This window comes from Pelophylax lessonae (genome assembly GCF_965119305.1).
Source record: "Pelophylax lessonae genome assembly, chromosome: 4".
NCBI classification, from domain to species: Eukaryota; Metazoa; Chordata; class Amphibia; order Anura; family Ranidae; genus Pelophylax; species Pelophylax lessonae.
In genome coordinates, this window is record NC_138771.1 from 152,648,758 (window position 1) to 152,666,157 (window position 17,400).

Sequence of the window (17,400 nt, forward strand, 5' to 3'; positions counted from 1 at the left end):
CAACTTTATAAAATGATGTAAAGGTATGAACCGACGATCAAGTCATCGCCTTGAAAACATGGATCGCTGACGCCTGATGGCGGAAGACCCAGGAAACACTAGGCGCCCGAGTAGAGTGCGCCTTAACAGGGAACGGAGGATTCCGACCCTTAATAGAATAAGCCTGTACCACCGTCTGACTGGTCCATCTAGATATGGTCGCGGCAGACACAGGCAACCCCCTTCTAGGGCTATCCGTGATCACAAAAAGTGAGTCCGTCTTACGAAACAAGTTTGTAGTAGTCAAGTGTACCCGGATTGTCTGAACCCCATCCAAGGAGTGTAATGCAAACTCCCAAGGATGGCTAGTCTTAGGACACGGGGAAGGTAACACAATATTTTTATTCAGATGAAAACTCTGAAAACCATTTTAGGAAGGAAGGATGGATTCGGAAGAAGAACCACCTTATCCCTATGAATCACCAGATATGGGGAACGACAAGATAATGCGGCCAGTTCTGACACCCTGCGTGCAGAAGTAATGGCCACCAAGAAGGCCACCTTCCGGGATAATGTAAGCAAGGGAATCTCCCTAATATCTTCAAAGAGAAGTTTCTGAAGAACCGACCACACTAAATTAAGATCCCAGGCGGTAAGGGTGCACGCACTGGCGGAGCCAGATGTCACACCCCCTGGATAAAATTCCGCACCAAGGAATGATTAGCCAAAGGTTTCTGAAAGAAGATTGCTAACGCTGAAACCTGACCCTTGATAGTGCTCAAGGACAGTTTCTGCTCAACCCCTTGTTGCAGACAGACCAAGATTCGGGTCACCGAATAGGTATGTGGGGGAAATCCAAGAGATTCACACCACGCAATATAAGACTTCCATGTGCTGGAAGTTGCTTTCCTAACTTTAACTAGAGGTAGGAATAACTGAAGCTGACACTCCCTTGTCCTTCAGTACCTGGGTCTCAATGGCCAGGCCATTAAGCCAGCGATTGTAAAGCAAGATGGAAGATCGGTCCCTGAGACCGCAAATCCTCCCTGAGAGAAGTCTCCAAGGAGCGTCCGCGACTAGTCTCACCAAGTCGGCGTACCAGGCTCGACGAGGTCAGTCTGGAATTTCCAGAATAACTGGAATTCCCTCCATCTCTATCCTGCGAAGAAGTTCCCGCAGTAACTTGAGAGGATGGAAGGCATGCCGTAGCCGATACTGCCCCCACGGGGCGATCAGCGTTTCTGCTGCGTCCGCTAGAGGATCGCGGGTGCGAGCTACAAACCTCCGCACCTTCCTGTTGAGCCAAGGTGCCAACAGATCCACATCCGGGGTGCCCCAATGAAGGGACAGCTAGTGAAAAACCTCTGGATGAAGAGGCCATACCCCTTGATCCAGAATCTGACAGCTGAAATAATCTGCCTGCCGATTTCCCACCCCGGGAGTGAACACTGCGGGGAGATCCGGAACAAACCGTTCCGTCCAACGAAAGATGCTAGTCGTCTCGATGGCCACCAGGACACTCTAAGTGCCCCTTTCTTGACATAAGTCACGACCGTGGCATTGTGCAATTGGATCCGAATCGGGCTGCTCTAGAGCTGCTCGGTCCAGTAAATCAGACAAAATCTGATCGCTCTCAGTTCCGATACTCTTATTGGTAACCTGGATACTATCGGAAGGAATGACTTCCCCTGGTTGAGCATCGGAGACTCCCTGGTCTGCTCTCTCAACCGGATCCGATTGTCCAGGGAATCGGAATTCTGATTCCATTAGAAAAGAATCTCCTTCAGGAGAATTCGGGTAGGAGACTGGGTATACGGTACTGCCTCTAAGAAGGCCACCATCAGTCCCAGCCAATTGATGGACAGCAACATCCGAATCGTTGACTGAACCTTCTGGAGTTTCTCCGCAAGGAACCAGGGATGATCTTTGGGAAAGCGAAGAAAACGCTGATGTCCTGCGATGATGGGGGATATAAAGATAGGCATCCTAAATGTCTATGGACGCCAGGAAATCCCCCTGATGCAGGGAGGCCACCACTGTTCGGATGGACTCCATCTTTCCCCAAGTCCAGAAATTGGACGCACCTTGCCCTCTTTCCTGGGCATTGTGAACAGGTTCGAATAGAACCCCCTGAAACCGTTCAATGTTAGAAGGGAAGAATCGCACCGGTGGAAGTGATCGAAAACTCGATCCTGTATCCTGACCGTATGACCTTGCGAACCCCTTAGTCCGGGGTTCTGGCAAGCCATGGATCCGGAAACTGGTGAAGCCATCCCCCCACCCCAGAGATGGGTAGGGGCGCATCAGGCTGTATTCTTCAGGCTTGGCTGAGCCGGACTTTTTGTTTAGCCGACCAGCGCCCCTTTGAAAACCCTCTGAAGGGGGTTTGGAGGGTTTCGCCTTATCGCCCGCCCTCGCGGAACGAACAAACTCTTTATGAGCAGAAAAGGAAGGTCCTCGTTAGTTACGAGGTCCTTTTATCCTAACAGTCTGTGGCAAGACCGTGCTCTTGCCCCTAGTGAGATCCTTTATAATCTCAACCAAACTAAATGGCAACCACTGGCCTAAGGGTTGACCCCATCAGGGAAAAAATGACGCGGGATTCCGCTTCCACTTTTTCGATTCACCGGATCCCTAAAGGACGCAGCGTCCTCCAACGGGATAATGGTGGCTTTATTTGGAAATTGGTGAGTCCACTACAGGTGGTACCGTCTATCCTTTTAAAGAGGGATTCCTCAAACGGATAGCGCCTAGCCATGCGTTTGGAAATAGCAGGGGTTCGTTTTAAAACGACCCCATTTGGGTAAAGGAAAATCCTTCGCCCTTTTTGGTAGGCTAACAAGTACCAAAAAGGAATCTCAGTCTCAGCTACCTCTGCCGGTGTAACCTCAAGACTAAAGGTTTCCCGGACGGACACAACTAGTGCATCCACCACTCTTGTGCTATGGCGGAGGCAGAAACGTTCTCCTCACTGCTGAGGAGACATTACCTGAGACAACAGCCCCATAAGAGGGACCTGCAGCTGCATTGACCAGCTCCGAATCCGTATCTGAAGTATCAGATAAAAAATAGGGGTAGGCGGGGGGTCGCTTCTTGACCCCCGTCCCTGACAGGCCACCTCCACCCGGGATACCAAAGACTCCAAAACTGCCGAAAATGCATTAAAACAAGTGGGGTACTGGAGGGTCCTGCGGCCACCTTGAGGGGATCAGGTGGGGATACATATGCGGCAGGGTCAATGATTATACAAGACATTTGCCAGCGACAAAAAAAAAAAAAAAAAAATGACAAAGTAAAAAAACTTTTTTTTCTTCTTTTTTTTTTGTTTTTTTGTAATCCCCCAGCGCAACAGCGCCCCTCAGTGTTACCTGCCTTTTTGGACCCCACAGAGAGAGAGAGAGACCCCAAGGCTCATCCCTGATGCACAAAAGTTTTCTATCAGCCTGCTCAGTGCTGTCCTGTTACAGACAGGAAGTCTTTGGCCCTTTTTCCTGGGAAAAGGAGGCGGCTCCGCCCCTTAACACGCCTTCCGGCGCCTCCCCCTGGCTCCACGAGGTGTTTGGTCACCTCAAACATGGCCGCCCCCATGCTGGAGACACGAGGCTACGCCAATATGGCGGCCTCGTGTGATCTGCAAGACAATGGCGGCGGCCTGTTAGGATAGCGGCGGCTAGCAGCGGCCTGCGGGATGCTGTATTCGGCCTAGCGGCCTGCGGGAGTGCATCGGCCCCACAAACTTCACCCTGGATGGTGATAAGCCTGGCCGACGGTACAGGACCCTGGCGGGCCGCATGCGGTCCGTGGGTCGTCGGGAGATGCCACAAAACAGTGCTGTGCAGCCCGTGGAAGCTGGAGGAATGGCGATCTGGACTGCAGTACTCAGGCATAGGCATCAGCCTGTGTACCTCTGACAGGTAGGATACCTCTTACTTCAATAATAACGCCCCTTTTAGTGCTGCTACTGACTTCAGTCATCCTTACAGACTTACAATGACTTTAGATCGTCAGCTCCCAAACCAAGCCTCCTGGTTATTTTTCACAAAAATCACACTCAAATTGGGGGATCTGTGACTTATTATAGGATAGAGGGGAGATCCATCCTACCATCCCAGAGAGGGGCCCGCGTCCACCACAAACCCGACAGGGGGAGAGGGGGAACATACTACTCACCATACCGGAACCAGGCGGGCGCCAACTCCTGACAGAACCCCTCTCCACCGGGGAGGGGGGGCTGTCGACCAATATGGATGCCGTGACTCTGTTGGTCATTGGCGTCCAGGCGAGACGTTTAACTCGCAGGGTCAGTCCCTGTCCAGTGGGACTATGTCGCGGCCGACCCAGCGCGGAGCTATGGCCTGCACGCGCTCGTAGGCTGAACTGGGGTGACCACTGGATCTCAACATCCAGCCCGTCGCCCAGTCCCAGCTTACTTGCTTGAAGATCTCACAGGAAACTGGAGAAAAGAGCTGTCTAAAAAATCTCTTTCTAAGAAAAAAATCCTGCCAGGACCGAAGATCCTATCAAGGCATCTAGGTCCTTACTCCTAACTAGACAGAAAAAAACTGATTTGCTGTAGCAGGAAGTGAGAGGATATACCCTCTGGGACTGCCCCTAGGGTGTGGCCAGAACGTTTCTTTCCTGTCTAGTCCTACTCCTGTAGAGGGCAGTATAACCCGAGTTGTTATTAATCAACGAGGACTACGTCTGTCAATGAGCGACAGAGAAAAAAGGCCACTCTAACAAAGGTGCAGTTTTACTGTATTGGGGGGGTCCGAAAACCAGTCAGTATCTGGTGTGACCACCATTTGCCTCACGTAATGCAACACATCTCCTTTGCATAGAGTTGATTAGGTTGTTGATTGTGGCCTGTGGAATGTTGGTCCGCTCCTTTTCAATGGCTGTGCGAAGTTGCTGGATATTGGCAGGACCTGAACACGCTGTCATATTTCGATCCAGAGCATCCCAAACATGCTCAATGGGTGACATGTCCCGTGAATATGCTGGCCATGGAAGAACTGGGATGTTTTCAGCTTCCAGGAATTGCGTACAGATCCTTGCAACATGGGGCACGCATTATCTGCTGCAACATGAGGTGATGGTCGTGGATGAATGGCTCAACAATGGGCCTAAGGATCTCGTCACGGTATCTCTGTGCATTCAAAATGCCATCAATAAAATGCACCGGTGTTCGTTGTCCATAACATATGCCTGCCCATACCATAACACCACAGCCACCATGGGCCACTCGAGACACAACATTGACATCAGCAAACCGCTCACCCACACGACGCCATACACGCTGTCTGCCATATGCCTTGTACAGTGAAAACCGGGATTCATCCGTGAAGAGAACACCTCTCCAAAGTGCCAGACGCCATCGAATGTGAGCATTTGGCCACTCAAGTCAGTTGCGACGACGAACTACAGTCAGGTCGAGACCCCGACGAGGACGACGAGCATGCAGATGAGCTTTCCTGAGACGGTTTCTGACAGTTTGCGCAGAAATGATTTGGCTATACAAACTGATTGTTGCAGCAGATGTTCGGGTGGCTGGTCCCAGACGATCTTGGAGGTAAAGATGCTGGATGTGGAGGTCCTGGGCTGGTGTGGTTACACGTGCTCTGCAGTTGTGAGGCCGGTTGGATGTACTGCCAAGTTCTCTGAAGCACCTTTGGAGATGGCTTATAATAGAAAAATGAACATTCAATTCACGGGCAACAGCTCTGGTGGACATTCCTGCAGTCAGCAGGCCAATTGCACGCTCCCTCAAAACTTGCGACATCTGTGGCATTGTGCTGTGTGATAAAACTGAACATTTTAGAGTGGCCTCTTATTGTGGAGAGCCTAATGCACACCTGTGCAATAATCATGCAGTCTAATAAGCATTCTGATATGTCACATCTGTGAGGTGGATGGATTATCTCGGCAAAGGAGAAGTGCTCACTAACACAGATTTAGACATATATATATATATCTATCTATCTATCTATCTATCTATATATCTATCTAGGTATTTAAAACAAAAAAAATAAAAATAATTTACCCTCACCGGTCACTTTATTGGGTACATTTGTTCAATTGCTTGGTAACAAAAATTGCTAATCAGCCAATCGCATGGGAGCAACTCAATGCATTTAGGCATCTAGATGTGGTAAAGACAACTTGCTGGAGTTCAAACCGATCATCAGAATGGGGAAGAAAGGGGATTTGGGTGACTTTGAAAGTAGCATGGTTGTTGGTGCCAGATGGGCTGGTCTGAGTATTTCAAAAACTGCTGATTTAATTGGATTTTCATGCACAACCATCTCTAGGGTTTACAGAGAATGGTTCAAAAAAAAAAAAAAAAGAAGAAGGAGCAAATATCCAGTGAGTGGCAGTTGTGTGGATGACAATGCCTTGTTGATGTCAGAGGAGAATGAGTAGGCTGGTTTGAGATGATAGAAAGGCAACAGTAATGCAAATAACCACTTGTTACAACCAAGGTATGCAAAATACCATCTCTGAATGCACAACACATCGAACCTTGAAGCAGATGGGCTACAGCAACAGAAGACCACACTAGGTACTACTCCTGTCAGCAAAGAACAGAAAACTGAGGCATAGGCTCACCAAAATTGTACAATAGAAGATTGGAAAAACGATGCCTGGTCTGAGGAGTCTCAATTTCAGCTGCAACATTCAGATGGTAGCGTCAGAATTTGGCATAAACATGAAAGCATGGATCCATCCTGCCTTGTTTCAATAGTTTAGGCTGGTGGTGTAATGGTGTTGATGTTTTGTTGGCACACTTTGGGCCCCTTAGTACCAATTAAGCATCTTTTAAAGTCACGGCTTACCTGAGTATTGTTGCGGACCATGTCCATCCCTTTAGGACTACAGTGTACCCATCTTCTGATGGCTCCTTCCAGCAGGATAATGCACAATGTCACAAAGCACAAATCATCTCACCACTGGTTTCTTGAACATGACAATGAGGTCACTGTACTCAAATGGCCTCCATAGTCACCAGAGCTCAATCCAATAGAGCACCTTTGGAATGTGGTGGCACAGGAGATTTGCATCATGGATATGCCACCGAAAAATCTGCAGCAAGTGCGTGATGGTAAAATCTCTGAGAAATGTTTCCAACACCTTATTGAATCTATACCACAAAAAGCAGTTCTGAAGGCAAAAGGGGGTCCAACCCTGTACTAGCAAGGTGTACCTAATAAAGTGGCCAGTGAGCCCATATACACATTATGGTTAGACATTACCATCAAAAGTCCAGGAAGAGTATATACTCACCATGAATTTCAAGCATTGGGAACATGTGGCTGATCTGCACAGAAAATATACAGATATGAATAACATGCATACTAACCCCCATGTCTTAAGTGTCAAAATAAAATATGGTTAATTAAGATCAGTAGGTTCTAAACTGAAACATGCCAGAAACCATAAATACACCCAATAAGAAATCAATGGTATTGCTCAATGCTGATGTAGAGACCGTGCCTTAAGCAAAAGTCTTACTAGTTTAATTCTGTGAGCCTTTTATAGCTAGGTGGTTTACATTTCTGTGCTCTGCAGGTGTTCGTAAACTATGGATATTAATTACATCCGTTTCCTACTGTTGTGGAAGCTCAGTATAAAAAGTCAGCAACTGAGTCATAAATATGTATCCTCTCCAGCCAATCACTAAAACAGAGAACTTCTAACACAGCTTCTGCTGAGCAGAGCCCAGAGGAGGGAAGAAAACTGTGCTAAACATTTTTCATCTTTCTTCGGCTTGTACCACCGTAAAGGAGGCTGACTGCAAAATCCAGAAACATTTTCTAAACCTTCAAGTGACAAAGAACATTGTTAAGAGTGTATGGGTAACTTTCTGCACCTTAGAATGAGTTTATGGAATACCGATTCTCAACATCTTAAAGCTGTACTCCGCCTAAAACGTAAGATCCTTATACCATATTACCAAAAGGGACCGCACAATTAAATGCAACAGTGCTAAAAGCTATAAATTGGCCTAGGCGGGAAAGGGGAAAAGTGCCCGGTATTGAAGTGGTTAAGGCAGACATACCAAAACTTTTGTTAATATAGTGTATATGAGAACAGTTTTACCTGCCAAAGGATTTGTATGTCTTGTGGTCTCATTCATTCAGTATCAGCATTGTGATTAGCTCCCTCAAAGGAAAACTGAGCCTTAAACAAATGACAGGCTGTAAACCCCCCCCCCCCCCCAAAAAAAAAAAAAAAAAAAAAACACCACACCAGAACAGGTGAAACAAGAAGTAGATCAACAAAAAAACACTGGGACAAATCTTCAGGTGAACAAGTTCCCAAAAAAACAAAACAGGTCTATAGAAAAAGAAAAAAAAAAAAAAAACACACAACAAAATCCACATATGAAGGCTTTTACTTCCCATCCTTCATTGAAAGAAGGTTCCATGATAACACTGAGGTTGACTGTCCAGACAACCAGTCTTGCAAAGAAGGAGGAACTTATCCATATTAACACCCATATGTGTCACTGGGATCTGACAGAGGAACAGTTCTGATAGAGGAACAGTACAGATCTACCTAACCTTTATTACAGTACCATCTTAAGAGCATTAAGGCCCCGTTCACACAGGGGCGATCCGACTTGGGGGGGGGGGGCGACCTCCGAGGTCGCGGTGCGAGCAGCGCGCCGCGACCTCGGAGCGGCCGGCACGGACTTCATAACATTTGAAGTCTATGACGGTCGCTCCGGGTCGCCCCAAAGAAGCTCCGGACCCTTTTTCTAAGTCGGAGCGACTTGTGTCGCTCCTATTAGAACGGTCCGCAGCTTCCCTATGGAAGGCGACCTACGGCGACCTGTGAGGCGACCAGGTCGCCTCACAGGTCGCCTTAGTGTGAACGGGGACTAAAGGGCCCCAGGCAATGCAGTGCACTGGGGCCCTGCCTACACAATCACCCACGAGAATAAAATGGCAAATAATCGATAAACCTTTATTTATCGGTACAGCAGTGCCAGGATAATGACACCTTCCAAGTTTGGAAGCTGGGTCCGTTGAACACACACACACGCAGACAGAGTCTGACTCAACTGTCCTGTGTGTGCGCCTGTTCCCGTGCAGGCAGACAGGCATTCCTGCAGTTGTGGGCTCCCCCTCCACGGCCCAAGTGGCCTGACAGAAGCGCAGGGCCATCAGGCGATGGCCTCTGCTAAGTTTGGCAGCAGGATGCACACAGGAATCAGAACTAATGCTTGGCTGGGGCTGTGTCGCTGGGCAGGTGGGGCCCCGGGCAAGTTGGGCCCCCAGGCAACTTCCCAGCTTGCCCATTCGGTAACATGGTCCTGCTTTATTATGATGAATAATATTATACAGGCTTTATATAGTGCCAAAAGTTTGCGGAACACTATTATACAAGTGAGACAGTACAGTTTTTAATACAATTCATAACAAAAGGGTTAGGAGAGCCGTGCTCATGAGACCTTACAATCTAAAACGGTAGGAGCAAGTGGTACAAAAGTTAATAAACTGAGGAAGTAGCTGACAGAAGAATTAAAAGTTCAGTTGTTAGGTGGAGGCAGGATAGGCTTTCCTGAAGAAATTAGTTTTCAAGGATCACCTGAAGGTGGATAGAGTGGGAGATAACCAAACCGATTGAGGTAAGGGGTTATAGAGCAGTGTTTCTCAACTTTTTTTCAGTCAAGGTACCCTTTAAAATTATGGACAGTCTCGAGGCACCCTATTCTAAAAATGTAAAAAAACAATCTAATAGCTTTACACAATGCAGCAACATCTACACTTGGGACACCCAATGTTAGAGGGGATTTATTCTTCCAAAGCAAAAATACTTTTGCACACTGGTACCGACTAGTATTCCAGTGTTTCTCTTCATTGGTCAGCTAATGTGACCTCACTGCTTAGGGAGAGGAGCAGGGGAGGGTCAAACAAGGATGCTGTGAAAGCTGTGGAAATCCATGGCTTTGTGTAACTAAATGGCAGGCTTGATCCACCTGCTGGTTTGTCTACAATTTTTGATAAATTTTTAGGCCTTTTGCCAAGGCTCTCCTGAAAAAACTTCAAGGTACCCCAGGGTGCCTGGGCATCCTGGTTAAAAAAGGCTGTTCTAGAGGATGAGAGAGGCTCTGCAGACGTTTTGGAGTGAGCATGAGAGGATGAGACAAGAGAGCAGCAGGAGATCTTGGGAGAAGCGGAGAGGATGGTTTGGGTGATATATTGAGACACGATTGGTGTTGCAGCTTAGGGCAAACATTTAAATAGCTTTGTATTTTTTGTTAATATTTTCAATGTACTTCTTTGGGTGATTGGAGGCCAGTGGAGTGATTTGCAGAGAGAGTTGGTGGACATTAGGTGGATGGTAAGGTAGAGGAGTCTGGCAGCAGAATTCATGCTACACTGAAGGGTAGATAGCCTGTGTAGAGTTATGCCTATGAGAAGGGAGTTGAAATAATCAAGACGAGAGATAACAAGGGAGTGAATGAATGGTGGTTTAATTGGTTAGAAAGGGGAGTATGTTACAGAGGTGAAGTTCATAAGATTTGGACAGCATGTGGATTTGGGGCAGAAAGGACAGGTCAGATTCCAGAGTTGTACCCTAGCAGGAGGGGAGGGACTGATCGTTGTATTATTAAACTTAATGGAAGCTTGAGTACAGAATATGGTTTTAGGAATCTCCTGACTCAGCATGGTCCAGCGAAGCATCAATATTGTGGTGTGAGAAGCAGAAACCTTAGCCACAAAGAACATCCACCTGAATAAAGGACAGAGAGACGGAGGAGGAGAGACAGAGAGACAGAGAAGGAGAGACAGAGAGACAGAGAGACAGAGGAGGAGAGACAGAGACAGAGGAGGAGAGACAGAGACAGAGGAGGAGAGAAAGAGACAGAGACAGAGAAGAAGGAGAGACAGAGAAGAAGGAGAGACAGAGAAGAAGGAGAGACAGAGAAGAAGGAGAGACAGAGAAGAAGGAGAGACAGAGAAGAAGGAGAGACAGAGAAGAAGGACACACACACACCACCCCATGTACCCAAGGAGACTTGTGTCATGCCAGGGAATTTCATGTCCATAGAGACCATGTGGATGTCTGGCTTGGGTCCAGACCCCCAGAATAGGGGGGAAATACTGAAAATAAACAAGCGTCCAACAATAAAAGGAGGGATTATGATGTTAGGAGGGTATTCAATCAACACAATACAAGCCCCTAAAGGAGAAAAAGAGGGAATTTTCATGACAGTTGATGGGTCTACTGACCCACGGGGTGTAAACCTCCTTAGCATGGATTTGAGCGAAACAGCCTCAAACATTGGGGACCAATAGTTACCAATATTAGACACCTGAAGTGAGTTTGTGAAGTTACTAACACTAGACACCTGTAAGGCCCTATCCAGTCAAACCTTGAAGGTGTTAAAACCTTCAGAAGGGCTTTGAATAAAAAGGGTCCAAAAATACTGACCCTCTTCATGGAAGGCCATCTGAGAGTTCCATATTAGGGGTGTCATTTAAAAGGCACTAGGATACACATAAAATCCAGTGCTTCAAGAAATAGTAGGTGCCTCAGAAGGACACAGGAGGTCAGGTCCTTGAAAGGGAAGGAAAGGTGGAATGTTGAGGGGCACCAGATACCACAAGATGTTCAATAGTATCCAAGAATGTAGCATTTTGCTGAAGAAATGTGTGTAAATTTGTGTACAACTCCTGAAGCCAAGTCCCCTCATGAACAAGAGGTTCCAGGATTCTGGCAACTTAGGACAACCTGATAAGACGGTGAAGTCCAGCTGAAGAAGGAGATAAAGTAGCACAAGAAAAATTATGGCGCGCAGCTGGAGATGGCAAGCATGTGGGCTAATGGGGTATCCTGAGCACCAAAATACCGGGGAGGCAAACTTCCTCAGAACTGTCCAGATGCACAAAGGAGGGGGTTAGGGGGGTGGGGTTACAGCACTGCCATTGACCATTAAATTCCTTTTGGAAATGTCGGAGTTTGCACTTAAGCCCCTCTAAAGTTCTCAAGTTGACCACCACTGCCTAGTCGATTGATTGCATATTTGGTGTTGTGTACAGTTTGGTTGTATTTTTTTTATATAATTGCTACTGTAAGCCCAGCATCAGCAATATCTGACCGCTCTCCACACTATTGTTCAGCGGTTGGACTGTGCCAGTATGTTTAACTTGTATATAAATGGTAATAGCAGAATTGAGAATGGTTCGTTTAAAAAAAAAAAAAAAAAAAAAAAGCACTCCTACTTCTTTCTCATCATCGCTTGTAGGTTCATCAGGCAAGGCTTCCACAGGTAAAGAATCTGAAATACAAAAAGATAATGCCAACATTATACAGGCCTTGGCACCTCACTTTGAATCATGTTTTAAAACAGCTTAAATAATTTGTAAATAAACATGACCCTTTGGGAGAATACATTTCTAAACTTTGGTCAGGCAGAACACAAAAATGAAATATAAATTTAAAGTATGACACATTTATGTTATTCTAGACATAAAAATATGACAGGATGCACCACTAACATAAGGACAGACAAGCTATGGGCACACACCAAAATCTGATACAAACAAATAGTGAAATGAAAGCCAGCATATCCAAAATGCTGGTAAAAATACAGAGTGATGAATATATTCAAATAATTGGAATTAAAATGACAAAGTATCATACAAACAAGAATGCAGTGAAAATATAAAATTTACTTTAGAAGTGAATGCAGGATAGTGAAAAAGAGTAATAAGTGTCAATGTTTTGACTACAGCCCTTTTCTCAAGATGCCTGCTACGTAGGCTAAAATGGACCAAGAGATGATTGTTGCTCAAACCAGCTGATTATGATCAGATTGGGAATAAAAAAAAAAAAAAAAAAAACTATGGGCACTTCACAGTGCAATCTACACAGATGTTAAAAGGGGATGAATTATTTTTCTGGATTAGATGTTCCCATCCGATCCCAAGATACAGCCAGTGTGTTTGCCAGTTATTCATGGCATTGTCTTGATTGTGCTAAAGTATGAAAATTCTCCAGTCACATCTTCTGACAACCGTGTGTTTCGGAGATATTCTGTATATCTGAAATGCTGATAACACTTTACTTCCTATACTTTTTGTTATACTCTATGCTGTATAAATTTTGAGATACAACTTTTTACAGTATATTTTCTTTTTGAAGATACAGGTGTAGAACTGATTTTTTATCTAATTTTATTGTTTAGCTGTACCTTCATTCTGCCCAGAGAGGTCACATAGCTCGTAGATCTTGAATGGCTGCATGGGGGTTTCCTTAGTTCCATCATACAACAATTTAAACTCTCGACTCTTGTTCAGAGCACAACGCAAATTTGCCTTCCACTTTGCTGGGTCAGGTTCATCTACCCCCTCTTGGTATTTGCCTGTTTCCTTTGCCCAGGCCTGTAAAGGAAAAAAGAAAAAAAGGGAAGAAAACCTGTTCATTTTTTTATTTTTGCAAGGAAGGTGTCCTTTAGCGCCAGTGCTCAAGTAACAGGGCACCCCTAAGATACCAACTGATGATCGACAGAGTATGTCTGTCCAACAGGAAACAAATTTACCCACCAAAAGATCTTTTTTTTTCTTTCTTTAAAGTGAAATTATAGTTCTAGGACTCATCATAACGTACAAGTATTTAAAGCATATTTACCCATTATGGCAGTCAGACACACCTGACTGTTTCCCCCTTCTCCAGCGCTGACAGATCAAAGCTGTCCCTTCCGGTCTCCCCTCGCTTTGTCCACTATCACTACCATCTTCTACCGTGTAATGATATCCTGCACGAGCCCGCAGGAGTCTGTTGCGTCAGGAGGGAAATTGCGGCTCCCTCCTATGCACCCACCTAAGGGGGAGGTGTAATGATATCCTGCACTGAATATACGAAAGCTGTCGCAAGCAACCAACCATTTTTGTCAGAGCGGCCATGACAGGCAGACCAGAGATACCCAGTGATTTTCTCTCCCCCCCTACCTCAATTAACTTAGGAATGCAGAGAGTTTTGACTTCAAACAAGCCGTTATCTGAAAAGAGGTCTGGACGGATATCTGTTCTGATACTCAGGCCGGTCGTAAAGCCATAACCGGGCAAAGAAGGATAATGGCTAATGGGTCGTAAAACAGAGCCATTCAAGAGCTCTGTTAATTGAACACATTCACACACAAATTCATAACTTTAAACACAAACAAGATAGGTCTGTAGAAAGTGTAAAGTTAAATACAAAATAAAATCCCGAACGGAACAAGATCATACATGAGCACGTTAGCTAGGGTTGGGAGTGCTCATAGTAACATCAAGAAGGAACATTATCAAGTTTGAGAACCGATCACACTGGCTCAGCTTCTGAACTCTGATAATACTTAGGACATTGAATGCAAGTATTCTCATTTTCTCAATCCTACCTTATTTTTCTAATTGCTGGATTATTTCATTTCTTTGAAACACCTTTTCTGTAAATATTTTATTTGCACCAATTTTAACCTTTTTATTATTAAACTTTATTTTGAAAAAGTGTTAATCTTGTCCCTAAGCTCTTAATGCAAACTAACAACGAACCTGTCTCTTGAAGAGTGCTACTGTATAGAATAAACCCTCTGAACATTCCTGTCTGTGGTGACAGTGCATGTTACAGATGATTATTCTAAAGTCATAATTGGTATTTCAAAAATTAAGAGCGTCCAATGGGCTCATAACGTAGCGGTGGTGGCAGTGAAAGGGCTGGCATCTAGATTGTGGTCCCACAAGCTGGAAATTCTTTGTGACAGGTGCAGCTGAGAGTGGCATTGTTACGCAAGTGACGGCAGGGTATGAGATTGCCTGGTCCTTGGTCACGAGTTAGTGAGAAGGGCAGGGATCTGATACCCACCACCGTCACATATTGGCTGTCAGCGTACGTGGGATAGTCTTGCATTAAGAGCATTCAGTGCACTGTTAGGAATTAGCTCTGCACTGAAGGATTGTAACGTTTGTGGAAAACTGAATTTTTGTAAAATCTTACCGTAAAATTCCTTTCTCTGAGTCCTCTGACAGTCACCGCCCCTCGTATAGTCTTCACCAATGGGTATTGACCTCTTATCCATAGGAGCAAGCTAGGCATAAGACTTAACAAAACAATTTGCATAGACACACCTATGGGGCTGTCCCACTGGTCCAATACCCCTCTGCTATCAGCATTCCCAACTCAGTTTGGTAGCAAGCAGTAAATAGTCCAAAAAAAAAACAAAAGGAGGGGCGGGGGCGGCGGCTGTCAGAGGACTCAGAGAAAGGAATTTTACGGTAAGATTTTACAAAAATTCAGTTTTCTCTTACGTCCTCTGACAGTCGCTGCCCCTCAAATAGTCTTCACCAATGGGATGTCCCAAAGCAGTGTAGACATGAGGGGTGGGAAGCGCAACTTTCACAAAGGCAACACAGCACCCAGGGCAGAGAAAGGAACCTTATCGGAACCAGAAAGGTAAACTCTGGGCAACAAGAAAGCTCAACAGGAGCAACAATCCCAGCAAAGCAAATCAAACAAAGGGGAAAAACAACCCCAACAGACAGGGACAGGCAAACGCCATGTCCCCCTCAAGGCACGTCCGCGCACAGGACTTCGCGGCAAAAGGAGGCATCTGCCAATGCCAAAACGTCAAGTTTGTAATATTTGGAAAAAGTGTGCACGGACGACCAAGTCGCCGCCTTGCACACCTGGGCCACTGAAGCTTGATACCAGAAGGCCCAGGACGCACTCATTGCTCTGGTAGAGTGTGCTTTGACAGGGAAGGGCGGCATCCGTTCCCTAATAGAATAGGCCTGTACAATTGTCTGTCTGATCCATTTCGAAATGATTGCCGCAGACGCAGCCATACCCTTCCGAGGGCCCTCGGGAAGAACAAAGAGAATCCGACTTTCTGAAGGATTCAGTAGACGACAGGTACACCCTGATTGCCCGGACTACATCCAAGGAATGCAATGCAAACTCCTTAGGATTCGCACACAGCGAAGGCAAGACAATATCCTCGTTAAGGTGAAACTCGAAAACCACCTTAGGAAGGAACACTTGGTTAGGTCGCAAGACCACCTTATCCCTATGAACAACCAGGTAAGGGGAGCGGCAAGACAGGGCCGCCAACTCCAACACTCTGCGAGCAGATGTGATCGCCACCCGGAAAGCAACCTTCCGTGACAGCACAGGCAGAGGAGAGGAATCTCCCTGATGTTCTCAAAGGGAGGACGTTGTAAAACCCAAGGAGGTAAAGGCGCCCTCCGAGGAGGAGCCAAAATGACGCACACCTTAAATAAAAGGTGCGTATCAAAGAGTTCGACGCCAAGGGGCGCTGGAAAAGGATTGCCAGTGGTCAGCGCAAGACGCTGGTCCACACCAGATTGCAGGAAGGCCAACGCCCTTGCTACCAAAAAGGAGCGAGGATGGACACCCCTGGGTTCACACCAGGCGAAATAAGCCTTCCAGGTAAGGTAATAGATCTTACCGGACGAGGCCTTCCTAGCCTTGAGCAGGGTAGGAATGACCGCGGACGAGAGACCCCGATCTCTCAGGACCTGGCTTTCAACAGCCATGCCGTTAAAGCCAGCGACTGTAAAGCAGGATGGAAGATCGGCTCCTGAGACAGCAGATCGTCTCGTAACGGAAGCCGCCATTGGAGGCTCGACGACCAGTTGCATGATGTCCGCGTACCAAGACTGGCGCGGACAGTCTGGGGGCCACCAGAATCACCAACTTCGGTTTCCAAGACCAACCTGCGAAGGAACCTGGACAACAACTGAATCGGGGGAAAGGCATAAATCAGACCATACGGATTCCAAGGCACCACCAGAGGATCGCGCGTTCTTGCCACGAACCTTCCCACCTTGTTCTTTAGCCTGGACGTGAACAGATCCACATCCGGGGATCCCCATCGCGCACACAGCATCTGAAACATGTCCGGGTGTAGGGACCATTCCCCCTGGTCCAGGGTCTGGTGGCTCAGGTAATCGGCCTGCCAATTCTCCACACCTGGAATGTGGACTGCCGAAATCGCTGGGACCTGCGTCTCGGCCCAAGACAGAATTATGGTCACTTCCTGGGCCGCCCAGGCACTCCTGGTGCCCCCTTGGTGATTGATGTAAGCCACCGCAGTGGCGTTGTCCGTTTTTACCCGCACAGGGCGGCCCCGAAGATGATCCGACCAATGGAGCAAGCACAGTCTGATCGCTCGCAGTTCCAAGATGTTTATGGGCAGGGAGGATTCCTCCTCTGACCAAGTGCCCTGGGCAGAGTGCCCAGAACGCCACCCCAGCCCGACAGGCTGGCGTCCGTGGTGACCACCGTCCACAACAACGGCCGGAAGGATTTTCCCTCCGTCAGAGCCGGAAACTGGAGCCACCACAGAAGATCCTCTCTGGCTTGGTGGCTCAAAGAGATCCTCCTTTCCAAGGAATGAGGATGCCTGTC

The 17,400-nt window shown here is 46.7% G+C and overlaps 1 protein-coding gene across 2 annotated transcripts in view; it reads right to left on the reverse strand.

Annotated features, from left to right (window-relative positions):
* IRF5 (interferon regulatory factor 5) overlaps positions 1 to 17,400 on the reverse strand; it is an 82,043-nt gene that overhangs the window by 21,829 nt on the left and 42,814 nt on the right. For both annotated transcript variants that reach the window (XM_082254328.1, XM_082254327.1), the window contains exons 3-5: positions 13,187 to 13,376; positions 12,216 to 12,271; positions 7,264 to 7,297 (exon numbers count right to left, since the gene is read on the reverse strand). In XM_082254328.1, the coding sequence (XP_082110454.1) occupies positions 7,264 to 7,297; positions 12,216 to 12,271; positions 13,187 to 13,376 (280 nt within the window). The remainder of the gene's footprint in view (positions 1 to 7,263; positions 7,298 to 12,215; positions 12,272 to 13,186; positions 13,377 to 17,400) is intronic.